General features: G+C 49.1%; 2 protein-coding genes across 4 annotated transcripts in view; one reads left to right on the top strand and one right to left on the bottom strand.

Moving 5' to 3' along the window:
• GGT7 (gamma-glutamyltransferase 7) overlaps nt 1-6,358 on the bottom strand; it is a 35,806-nt gene extending 29,448 nt beyond the window's left edge. For all 3 annotated transcript variants that reach the window (XM_049779190.1, XM_049779192.1, XM_049779193.1), the window contains exon 1: nt 6,150-6,358. In XM_049779190.1, coding sequence (XP_049635147.1) covers nt 6,150-6,318 — 169 coding nt within the window. In that variant the 5' untranslated portion in view covers nt 6,319-6,358. The remainder of the gene's footprint in view (nt 1-6,149) is intronic.
• A 3,575-nt stretch (nt 6,359-9,933) lies between these two features.
• ACSS2 (acyl-CoA synthetase short chain family member 2) overlaps nt 9,934-12,919 on the top strand; it is a 90,288-nt gene continuing 87,302 nt past the window's right edge. Inside the window, exon 1 of the mRNA XM_049779453.1 lies at nt 9,934-10,111. Within this exon, the coding sequence (XP_049635410.1) occupies nt 9,934-10,111 (178 nt within the window). The remainder of the gene's footprint in view (nt 10,112-12,919) is intronic.

Raw genomic sequence — 12,919 nt, 5'->3', positions numbered from 1 at the left:
GCTATGTACTCAGAAATTGCTCCTGGATTGGGGGACCATATGGGACGTCGGGGGATTGAATGGCGGGGGATCTAGGCTAGTGTTGGCAAGGCAGAAGCCTTAGTGCTTGTGCCACTGCTCCGGCCCATAGGGCATAAATTTGGTCTTTTAGTTTTTCTTCTCTCTTTCATCCCACATTTTTCTTAAAATTAGTATCCTTCATAATGAAATTATTATACTTAATACTTGGTGCCAAAGAGATAGCTCAATGGACTGTGTTTATGCTTTGTATGCAAATGGCTGGTGTTCAAGCCTTAGCACCAGATGGTCCCTTGATCAAAACTGAGCATGATCCCTGAGGACAGAGTTAGGAATATTCCTAAATATTAGCAAAACACAGAAAGCCAAACAATTTTACTTTTAAAAAGGAGTGGCATCAGAGACTGGCACACATCACAAAGAACAAGGACAATCAGTGTTGGTGGGGATGTGGAGAGAAAGGAACTCTCATTCACTGCTGGTGGGAATGCCACCTAGTCCGGCCTTTATGAAAAACCTCTATTTTACGTAGAATCTTCAAAAAACTGGACATTGAGCTCCCATATGATCCAGCTATACCACTCCTAGGGATATATCTTAGGAACACAAAAACACAATACAAAAATGCCTCTGCACATCTATATTCATTGCAATACTACTTACAATAGCCAGAATCTGGAAACAATCCATATGCCCAACAACAGATGAGTGGGTAAAGAAATTGTGGTACATTTACACAATGGAATACTAAGCAGCCGTCAGAAGAAATGAAGTAATGAAATTTTCCTATACATGGATAGACATGGAAATTATTATGCTGAGTGAAATAAGTGAGAGAGAGACACACACACAGAATAGTCTCACTCATCTATGGATTTTTTTTTTGGGTCACACCCAGCATCGCTCAGGGGTTACTCCTGGCTCTATGCTCAGAAATCGCTCCTGGCAGGCTCGGGGGATAATATGGGATGCCAGGATTCGAACTGATGACCTTCTGCATGAAAGGCAAGCGTCTTACCCTCCATGCTATCTCTCCAGCCCCCATCTATGGGTTTTAAGAAAAATAAAAGACATTATTGTAATAATGCCCAGAAACAATAGAGATGAGGGCTGGAAGGACCAGCTCACGGTATGAAGCTCACCACAAAGAGTGGTGAGTGCAGTTAGAGAAATAACTACACTGACAACTATCATGACAATGGTAGTGAGTGAGAGAATTAGAATGCCTGCCTCAAATATGGGGGGGGGGGAAGGGGAAGGGAAATGAAAGACATTGATGATGGGAATGTTGCACAGGTGAGGGGGGGTGTTCTTTATATGACTGAAACCCAACTATAATCATGTCTGTAATCAAGGTGCTTAAATAAAGATACTATAAAAATAGGGGCCGGAGAGATAGCATAGAGGCAAGGTGTTTGCCTTGCAATCAGAAGGTCGGTGGTTCAAATCCCGGCATCCCATATGGTCCCCTGAGCCTGCCAGGAGCAATTTATGAGTATAGAGCCAGGAGTAACTCCTGAGTGCTGCCAGATGTGACCCAAAAACCAAAAACCAAAAAAAAAAAAAAAAAAAAAAAAAAGATACTATAAAAATAATAAAACTAGATTCTTTAAAAAAAATATAAAAGGAGTGGCATGGGGTTGAAGAGATAGTGGGTAAGACACTTGTTTTGCATACAGCCATTCCACGTTTAATCCCTAGCATTCATACAGTCACCCAAATCTTGCCAGAAGTAATTCCTAACTGCAGAGCCAGAATAACCCCTGAAATATTGGGTATGGCCCCAAAAGAGAGAGAAAGAGAGAATGTGTGTGTGTGTGTGTGTGTGTGTGTGTGTGTGTGTGTGTGTATAGGCAGAGAAATAGTACAAAGGTTAAGGCATTTGTTTTGTATGTGGCTGACCCTGATGCTATCCCTAGTATCAAATATGGTGCCTTGATTATAGAGTCAGATAGCGATATGGAGTGGTAGTGCAGCGGTATGGCGTTTGCCTTGTGCATGAAGCTGACTCAGGATGGACCACAGTTTGACTCCCCCGGCATCCAATATGGTCTCCTGATCCAGGAGCAATTTATGAGTGCATAGCCAGAAGTAAGCCCTGAGCATCACTGGTGTGGCCCAAAACACCAAAATAAAAAAAATAAAAGAAAAAAACATTATTGTAATAATACCCAGAGACAATTGAGATGAGGGCTGAACGGACTGGCTTATGATGTGAAACTCACAGAGTGGTAAGTGCACTAACAACTATCATGACAATGTTAATGAGTGAGAGAAGTAGAATGCCTGTCTCAAATACAGGCGGGGGGGGGGGGGAGGCAGAGAGCTATAGCTTCTGCCTTTCATGCAGAAGGTCGTCAGTTCGAATCCAGCTTCCCATATGGTCCCCAGTGCCTGCCAGGAGCAATTTCTGAGCATGGAGCCAGGGGTTTCCCCTCAGCACTGCTGGGTATGACCCAAAAACCACACACACACACACACACACACACACACGCACACACACAGAGCAAAATTAAATACAGGCAGGGAGTGGGTGGGAAAGGAGGGAGATGGGGGCATTGGTGGTGGGAATGTTGCACTGGTGAAGAGGGGTGTACTTTTTACGACTGAAACCCAACTACAATCATGTTTGTAATCATAGTGCTTAAATAAAGATATTATTTAAATAAAAATAGCCACTGAGGGTTGGTTTGAACCAACCTCTTCCCAAAATAATAGGAGGCTGGAGAAATGGTAAAGAGAATAAGATACTTGCTTGCATGGTCCCCTCAGCAGTGTCAAGAGTTACTCTTGTGCACAGAGCCAAAAAAATCACTGAACACCATCAGGTGTGGCAAAAAAAAAAAAAGAAAGAAAGAAGAAAGAAAGGGAGAAAGAAAGAAAGGGAGAAAGAAAGAAAGAAAGAAAGAAAGAAAGAAAGAAAGAAAGAAAGAAAGAAAGAAAGAAAGAAAGAAAGAAAGAAAGAAAGAAAGAAAGAAAGAAAGAAAGAAAGAAAGAAAGAAAGAAAGAAAGAAAGAAAGAAAGAAAAAGAAAAACTGAGGTGGAGAGGAGGGGTGAGAAAAAATAGCTCAAAGGAACTGGAACTCCAGGTCAATCTCTGGCATTGACGATCCCCCCAAATACTGAAGCAGGAAATAGCCCCTCCACCCCCAGTACCACCAGATGTGGCTCTAAAACAAACAAACAAAATTATAACATGGTGAGGAGGGGGAGGTATTATGCCTGGCAGTGATGATGTCAAAAGAAGCCCTGAAGCATCCAAAACAGCAGGCCTTGAAGATGGACAAGGAAGATAAGACATTGAAGCAAAAATAGAGGTGCAGAAGGAATTCTAAAACAGAAAAAGGCAAGGACCCAGGGAAATCTGTCCAAAATTTCAATGCTTGCTCCCTGTTCCTGAGACATGGCGGTCCTCAATTTTATTTCTGTTTGAACATTTGGCGTCCCTCCCTTAACATCTGCTCCCACAATATATAGTCTTGGTGCCTGAGACATATTTAAGAATAAAATTTTGTTTAAAAAAAGTGACCTTGGGTTGCAGGGAGTATAATCAGTAAGGTGCTTGCTTGCCTTGCATAGGTCCAACCTGGTTTGGACTCCAGCATTGCCTATGGTCTCCTGAGCACCACCAGGAGTGAACCCTGAACAGAGAGTCATAAATAGTCCCTGGACACCACTGGGTGTGGCTGCAACTCCCTCCATCCCCTCTTGATCTTAGAGGGTGATCTGATGTATAGGGATGACATGACACTAACAGAGTAGGCTAAAGATGAAAGGTGCTTGCATAATCTCAAAGATGATGGGGAATTGGAATGATACAGTAGTCTGGAGTGGTTGCTATAAAGCTTTGTTTTCTACAGGACCTCCTGTAGGGGTCCTTCTTGGGGTGCCAGCTATTCAGTTCTGAAAGCTTTACAGGTTGGTCACAACCAAGTTCTGGAGAACCGGATGGGACAGAGCCGCTAGAGGGCATCCGTGGGTTAAGAATATGGTGCAGGGCCGGGAGAGATAGCACAGCGGCGTTTGCCTTGCAAGCAGCCAATCCAGGACCAAAGGTGGTTGGTTCGAATCCTGGTGTCCCATATGGTCCCCCATGCCTGCCAGGAGCTATTTCTGAGCAAACAGCCAGGAGTAACCCCTGAGCACCGCCGGGTGTGGCCCAAAAACAAAAACAAACAAACAAACAAAAAAAAAGAATGAGGTGCAAGTTAGCCGGGAGATTGGAACCTTGGGACTTGGAATAGGGATGGGAGATATGACATTGGAGTGATGCCCAAAAACAAAAACAAACAAACAAACAAAAAAAAAGAATGAGGTGCAAGTTAGCCGGGAGATTGGAACCTTGGGACTTGGAATAGGGATGGGAGATATGACATTGGAGTGATTACAGAGAAATAACAGCAAGATCCTTGGAATCACAAAACTCAAAGTTGATATATGTGCAGGTTCCCAGAGCTCAGGTCCTATGATGGCTGTTGAGTTTTTTGTACAACGGAGGGCATTGTGCATATTGAAGCCCTCCCAAACATTCCCTAAATTTGAGATCTTCCCTACAACTCTTACATAACATATCTAGCACTTTCATTTGTCAATTCAACCATTTCTATAGTGTTTAGTACTATGCTGGACGATGGAGAAAGGATAGTGAGCAAAACTGTCATAATCCCCTCTTCTTGAGGTAACCACAAGATCACACAAACACTCAGATTTTAATCAGTGCTAAGGCATTTATTGGGGGTCAAGAGAAAAAGATAACAGGGGTTTCTAATCTCTAGGTTGAGTAAGCTTGGCATTCTCAGTTGAGCCAGAAGAGGAAGCTTCGGTCAGGACAGGTGTGCCCATTGGGACAGGAGGTCAGGCAATGCTGGGGGCAAAACCAATATTCTTGACCCCTAAATAAAGGACCTGCTTTCTGACTAGTATCCACCCCTCTTCTCTCGGCGGTCTTCAGATCACAGGCTACCTATTCAGAAAAAGAAGCCTGCTGCACTAATATTTGCTATCCTTAAGCCTCTATAAACTGCCCTCTCTCCAGGTAGTGTACAACAAAGGTTGGCAGGAGCTGCTGGTCAGGCCAGTTGACCAGAAGGTCAGAGAAGGGGAAAGAATAAGGGTAGCTTTGGGCAGAGCCAGATAAAGACAGGAAGGAGCCAGGGAAGAAAGGTCTGACAGGCTAGGATGGGTGGAGGGGAAAGAAGCTAATTTAATTTAGAATCAGCTCCGGAGCGCTAAAGTACTGGCATTGGAAGAGTACAGAAGGATGTTCTAATGCCAGGAAGTGACGTTAAGGGAAAGAAGATGGGGGGATGGAGGATGAAGAATAGAAGGAAAGACAGCTCTGGGCCACATTGGTGGGAAAGAGCACAAGAAAGAAATGCTCCGAGAACTTGGTCCAGAACCCCACCAAGTCTGGTCCCCTCCCACCCTACTCCCACCCTTTCCAGGCCCTGTAAGATGGGAGGGTAACAGAAACATTCTGGAGGTGTCATAGGGGACAGAGCACCTTACTAAGGTCCTGGGTGATTCAAGGCTCAGGGATGGGTGAGGTAATCTATAGGGCAGCCACGAAGTGTCTGGTCCCCAAGGACTCTGAGAGGTCACGCAGTCTCCAGCCCCCATCTCCTAAAGTCAGTCCTGCACTTGCAGTCAGACCAGATTCTTGTCCTTTTAACCCCCCATCGGGAAAAGATGCTCAGTGTCTCCCCGGGGTCTCTTCCCATATTCCTGGCTGTGGCAAGTTATTTACCCTCACCCGTCTCTGTCCATTCTGCGGCAGTGCCCGACTTGGTGTCTCCTCCCCTATTCTCCATGACTAGAGAAAGTCTGCTTTGGGGGGGCGGTCACGGCTATTCCTCAGGATCCCTCCTCCGACAATCCTTCCATATCAGTCGGTCCTGGCCCAAAGGAAAGCCCAAGCCCAAGCCCTCCTACCGCAGTCCTTGTTGGCATGTTCCTGGTGGCATCCAGGGCAGAACTGCAGTCCCACCAGAACATGCATGCACAGACAGGGGCCAGGGAGAAGGGAGAGAGGTCCAGGAAAGGGCATGATCTGGGGGTCAGAGATCCGAGGGGATCTAGCCTGGGGACGTCCCGGGGGCGAGGAGGACAAAAAGGGGCCGGCAGGGCCTCACCGGTCTCGGGGTCTCCCAAGAAGGCGTCCTCGTCCTTGCGGCCCCTAAGCGGGGCCGCAGGCGCCGGCTCGTCCTCCGGCAGCCGCGGGAAGCTGGTGATGCTCATGTAGTCCACCGGCGAGTAGGCGCCCAGGGCGCTCTCCTGGCTGGCCTGGTTCTCCGCCGCCATCCTCGCCCGCCGCCCGCCGCCCGCGCTGCCCTCCGCCGCGCCGCGCGCCTGCCGGAAGTGAAGGGCCGCGCCGGGGTGATGCGCGGGAGCGGAGGGCGGGGCTGCGCCTGGGGAGCACCTGGGGCGCCTGCTGGGAGGGCGGGGTGCAGGTGTCAGCTCTCAGGGGCGCTCGCGGACCCTAGGCCCCCGGTTTTCGACTTCAGACGTCGATCAACCCGCCCTTCCCCACCCTCCAGCCCACTTAGGCACACCTCTGCACCCCCAGTTTCTGCTTCCTTCTCCGGTTGTCTCGCAGTCGGAGATCCTCTCCTTGGGATGCTTTCCTTTCCCCTCTCTGGATGCTAGGTTCTTCAGCTCCGATTCCAACCACCGTTTCTCCTGGGGTTCCTGTTTTCTTTAGCGTAGGGCGGTGAGTCTAAATTTGAAACCCCAGTACCACATGAGCAGAGGAAGAGTCAGGAAGAGCCTTTGAGGACCTGCTGGTGGGTGTTGTGGACGCCCTCAATCAAGGCTGATCCCCAGGGGCAGAGTTGTAGCTCAGTGGTAGAGTGTATGCTTCTCCAGTGTGAGGCCCTTGGCTTGATCTTGGCATCCTGCATACAACTCCCCACCCCACTCCAAAGCAGATTCACTGTAGACAAGGATTTCAGTAGGCTGGAATGGAATTTTGAACTAGAATATTTATTTTAAGAGATTTTGTTATGACCTGCATCCTGAATCCAAGGGGGCTTCCACCTATGATCTAAGGCAAAAGGAGCCCTGAAGGTAATAAGACTGGGACAGTCACTGGTCAGCAGACCAGAACTACTTGAAAATAAAAGAGTGGGGGAATTGCGGGACAGAGAGATAGTACAGGGGTTAAGACACTTGCCTAAGGGCTAGAGAGATAGCACAGCGGTAGGGCTTTTGCCTTGCACGCATCCGACCCAGGATGGACGGTGGTTCGAATCCTGGCATCCCATATGGTCCCCCGAGCCTGCCAGGAGCGATTTTTTTTTTTGTTTTTGGGCCACACCCTGTGACACTCAGGGGTTACTCCTGGCTATGCGCTCAGAAGTTGCTCCTGGCTTCTTGGGGGACCATATGGGACGCCGGGGGATCGAACCGCGGTCCGTCCTAGGCTAGCGCAGGCAAGGCAGGCACCTTACCTCCAGCGCCACCGCCCGGCCCCAACCAGGAGCGATTTTTGAGCGCAAAGCCAGAAAGCCCTGAGAGCCTCCGGGCATGACCCAAAAACCAAAACCAAAAAAATAAAGACACTGCTTTGCATAGGGTTACCCAGGTTTAATCCCTGGCATTGTATGTGGCTCCTGAAATCTTCTGGGAGAGATTCCTGACTAGGAGTAAGCCCTGTCTGGGTGAGGCATCCAGAAAAAAAGAAGAAAAGAGAAAAGAAAACGAAAGGAGAAAGATGCGCCTGGGCATCTGGGCATCTGGGCTAGAGGCCCAGAACTGGCCCAGAACTGAAGTACTATCCACAGACAGAAGAGGGCAGCAGTATGCTGGGAACAGCTCTACAACTTGAGAGACACATTGAGTGCACAAGATGGACATGAGCGCTGTCAGATGCTGTGGGCCTTGCAAGAAGGGAAGCCCTAGAAGCAGAATTGTGTTCCATCTTACGGGGGCTTTATCTTCACTGACTTCAGAGACATCTAAAACTCTATAAACCTGTCTCCAATAAATGAGATTTGGGCCCCTCAATTACAACTTTCTTTTAGGGTAGTAGAGGACCTTGGGTGGGGTTTAAGTTATCTTATGTTTCTTTAGTAAAATCTATATTGTCGGGGTCCAGAGAGATAGCATGGCGGTAGGGCCTTGCTTCAAGGCCTTCTGCCTTGCATGCAGAAGGATGGTGGTTCGAATCCCGGCATCCCATAGAGTCCCCCGAGCCTGCCAGGAGTAGAGCCAGGAGTAACCCCTGAGTGCTGCTAGGTGTGACCCAAAAACCAAATCAAACCAAACCAAACCAACAAAAAAAAATGACAAACCCAACTATATTGTCTATACTTTGGAGAAATCTGTGCCCCTCAGTAGCTTCAGTGATCATCAGTGCTGTTAGCAGGACTCATGATCTTTTAGATAACATCAGAGACCCCTCAGCAAAATTTGTGGTCCCTGTAGAATCTTGTATCTTCAGTGAAATGGAATCCTCGTCAATGTCATTACTGTCTCTGCAGTGGGGTAAATGTTTACCCTCATGAGATCTGAAGCCCTTCAAAGAATCTTGAAACTCTCCTCTCAAGATTAGGTGCCTTTGACCAAAATCTGATCTTGAATGGGAGTCATTAAGGGTGTGACTATCTTGTGGTTATCTGAGTGAAGACAAGGAACAGATGGAAAGAGGGGATGGGCTAGGTGAGGTCCAATTCTCTGTAGAGGGATGTAGACTATTTGCCTTACGTTTCAGTATCATTCTGAAGTTAGAAATAGGAGTCCTTCCTGTCTTGGTAACCATTCTGTGAACTGAAGGGTAGGCTGGTGTGTGAAGTAAGTGTGTGTGTGTGTGTGTGTGTGTGTGTGTGTGTGTGTGTGTGTGAAGTGGACAATGAAGGTCTGCCAATGTCTTTCTTTTGTAGTGGAGGGGATAGACGGAAGCCAAAGAAGAGTGACCCCAGGTGGTCAGATGTGATGTGGGGTCTTGGTGAAATTAAGGGATTGAAAAAGGTGCGGCTCAATGGGAAAGCACATGCATTGGGGATTTGATTCTGGCACTATGCGTGGTGCTGAGTGATGAATCATGCCTCCTATTTGCATAGATTTTAGTAGTTTACAAGTCTCACTCAAACTAGTGAGAAAGTTAAAAAAAAAAGAACGAAGAAGAAGAACCTGAAATCAGGAAGTCAGTGTACCTACATTTGATCTGTTCACTGTTTGCTCTATGACCTGAGACACATTCCGTCCCCTCCCTGAATTTACCATTTGTGCAAGTGAGGTGAGCAAATACTCGAAGACCTTTCTAGTCTTCATTTCATGAGTTTAGTACTTTTTAGATCTAAATGTAAATTTGGGGAAGCGGGGAAAGTGAAGCTGCATCTTCCAGGGTGGGAGGCAATCTGAGCTGACGTCAGGGCAAGGATGAGTCTGGACCCCAGTTATCGCTCTCTTTGGGGGAAAACGTGTCCTGAGCAGAAAACGGGGGAAGGACCAAAGCGGGGGAAAAACTCCTCCAGGGCAACAAGAGCTCAGTTGACTCTGTGCTTTTTTTTTTTTTTTTTTGAGCTCAGTTGACTCTGACTCAGTGTGGTGACAGTTAAAATTTGTGCAATCAGGCCGGAGAGTGGCTCCACACAGAAAGATCTTGACTAATTCCCTCGATTCCCGCAAGGGCCACGCCCAAGCTCGGCTCCTTCTGGCCACGCCCAGCCCCACCCACCTCCTGCTTTGACTACGAGGTCCCGCCCTTCCGCCCTTCCGCCCCGCCCCTCGCTCCTACCACCCGCGAATTTTCCCAGGCTGAGCGAATCCCGGCGGCGCCTCGCTCAGGCCCGGCCACGCCCCGCCCTCCTGCTGCCGGCAGAAGCCCCGCCCCACCGACAAGCCCCGCCCCGTCGAGAGGCCCCGCCCCGGCCGGCCTGTGTTTTCCGCGCTCCGGCGGCGGCTGCACTCGGCGGCATGGGGCTTCCGGAGGAGCGGGGTCGCGGCGGGCCCGGCGCGGGCGGCCGGCAGGAGCCGGGCGGCAGCCCTCAGGCGTGCAGTTGGGCTCCGCCGCCGGAGATCAGCCGTCTGGCGCATGTGTCCTCGCTGCAGCGCTACCGAGAGCTGCACCGGCGCTCTGTGGAGGAGCCGCGGGGTGAGGCCTCGCCCGGGCGAGTCTGGGAGGGCTGGCGGGCTGTCAGGGAGGACTTGGGGTGTCCGGCGAGGGTGTTCCCTTGGGTGCTCGTTCCACCTGCTCGTTCCGGAGACTGGGGCTCCCTGGAGGAGTTGGGGCTGCCCTTGAGAAGTTGAAGGGCTGGGGGACTTGCAGGGGGAGTATTGCCCTGCTTTGAGCAGATGGAAAAGGGGCCCCGGTGGCCCCAGGGCTTCGAGGAGGGGGAGAGTAGTGCGTGCAGGCAGGGGCTCCCGAGGAGTTGGGGAGCCGCCCGGACGCTGAAGCGTGGGTGGCTTTCTGGAGGACCTGGGGCTCTTTCGATAACCGCGTCAAGATTTCCCGAGGAAAGGGCCAACGCGAGGTTTCTCAGGGGTGCGGGTGCCCCAGGGCCTGGGCCACGAGAACTTCTTTTTTTTAATCTTTTTTATTTTCTGGTCACACCTGGTGGTGCTCAGGGGTTCCTCCTGGCTCTGCGCTCAGAAATCGCTCCTGGCAGGTTCGGGGAACCTTAATGGGTTGCCGGGATCGAACCGGTTGGCGCGTGCAAGGCAATCTCTCGCTCCGGCCCCTGGCCTCGAGGCCTTTCTTCGCCCGTGTTCACACCTTCTTGGTCTTGACTCGAGCGTTAGTGGCCTTTCATCAGTTCCCTGGGAGGCGCAGTCAGCCTGCTTGGCTCCCTTGCTGGGGTCCCCGACGACAGTTGAGGGCCAAGCTAGCCTGAGTCTGAGCAGGACTGGGAAAGGGTCGGATCTCGGCTGCCATCGAGACCCTCGGGTATCGGGCAATCAGGTGGGCCTAAGCTGCATTCAGATGCCCGGGAGACTGTGAAAGTCTCAGGGCCCCTGCAAACCCTGATCCCAAGGTCCACTTGGTCCCCCAGCACCCTTGGTGTGGCTCAAGAGGGACCAAAGGGGGCGGTGGTGAGCGAGGAAGATCCTGGGCCCTGCCCTGAGCCGGCTGTTAAACTCACCTGAGCTGGGAAGTTGCCTGAGGTTTGGCCGTGAGACAGGCGCGGGCCAGAAATCAGACCTGGAAAAATCTAGATTTTTTTTTTTTTTTTTTTTTTTTTTTTTTTGGTTTTTGGGCCACACCCAGTAACGCTCAGGGGTTACTCCTGGCTATGTGCTCAGAAGTTGCTCCTGGCTTGGGGGACCATATGGGACACCGGGGGATCGAACCGCGGTCCGTCCAAGGTTAGCGCAGGCAAGGCAGGCACCTTACCTTTAGCGCCACCACCCGGGCCAAATCTAGATTTTTTAACTTTTTTTTTTTTTTTTTGGTTTATTGGGCCACACCCGGCGGTGCTCAGGGGTTACTCCTGGCTGTCTGCTCAGAAATAGCGCCCGGCAGGCACGGGGGACCATATAGGACACCGGGATTTGAACCAATCACCTTTGGTCCTGGATCGGCTGCTTGCAAGGCAAACGCTGCTGTGCTATCTCTCCGGGCCCAAATCTAGATTTTTTATTGTGTAGTTGCCGGCAGAGTTTTATTTATTTGGAGGTGGGGGGAGGTTTGGGTTACACCCCACTGTGTTTGAGGGGTCACTCCCAGCAGTACCAGGGTTGATGACATACAAGGCAGGGCATTTTCTGGTCCCCATTCGGCAGACTTTCATACCTGGCTGAGATTCTTTTACCTGTAAGATAGGGATAATAATAATTAGCCTCATAGTTTTGTGTGAGGAGTAAAGTACATTGATGATATTGAACCAGGAATGTGACTTGGTGGTGTTGCATTTATTTGCCTTGCATATGTGAGTCCTTAGGTTTGAGTCCTAGACGGACTTGGGCCCCTGAGACTGTTGGAAGAAACCACCAAACACCAACGTGGGAGTATCCCAGAAACATAGCCAACTGTGTCCCCCAAACCCAAACCAAACTAAACTGAAAAAGAAAAACAGAGAGATAGTACAGTGGGTAAGGCACCTGCCTTGCATACAGCCAACCCCGCTTCTATCACTGACACCAAATATGATGCCCCAAGCACTGCCAGGAGTGATCCCTGAGCAAAGAACTAGGAGTTACTTACCTTTGAGCAAAGCTATGTGTGAACCCCCACCCCAGTTCCAGATCCCAAAATATCAAGTGCCCAGAGAACAGTAAGCATTTCATAAATGCTACTAAGTTTGATAATAAGGACAGTATGGAAAAAGCAATTACTGAATAATGCAAGATAAGAATGAATCAATTGTAGAGAGGTTGATTGCTGTGGGTTGTAGCCAAATTCGAGTCCTCAAACATTATATATATTTTTTATTTTAATTAAATATATTTTTTATTTAAGTAACATGATCATATTTGGGTTACAGTCATAACCAGAACACCCCCCTTCACCAATGCAACATTACCCCCTCCCCCCTTCCCATCCCTTGCCTGTTTTCGAGACAGGCATTCTACTACAGTAATTTGTTTTTAAGTTCAGTGAGTTGTATTTTTTTCCTTAAAGGATAAGAGTAAAAAAATATAGTAAAGGTGTGATAGTGGCAATCGCCAATGTTTGCATAGGTCCAGAAAAATGGAGAAAATGGAAAAAAAAATCCTTGACCTGATTACAAAAAGGCCTCACCCCAGAAGTTTATTGGCATAAGACAGAGTCTGGGTTCCAGGCATACAAGTCTATCCAACTCCAGTCATTCTCAAGGTCTCGATGAAACTTTTTCACACTTTAGCTATAGTTGGTATCAGACTTTTATATTTAAAGACTCTGGATTCTGTGCATTTCTTTCGTTGATGTCAGTCTGATGTGGAGCATCCTCTACTTTCAGCATATCATTAAATCGCTCTGCAT

This window comes from Suncus etruscus, chromosome 9 (genome assembly GCF_024139225.1).
Source record: "Suncus etruscus isolate mSunEtr1 chromosome 9, mSunEtr1.pri.cur, whole genome shotgun sequence".
NCBI classification, from domain to species: domain Eukaryota; kingdom Metazoa; phylum Chordata; class Mammalia; order Eulipotyphla; family Soricidae; genus Suncus; species Suncus etruscus.
The sequence above is the reverse complement of the archived record's forward strand: the minus strand, read 5'-3'. Positions and strand labels throughout refer to the sequence as shown.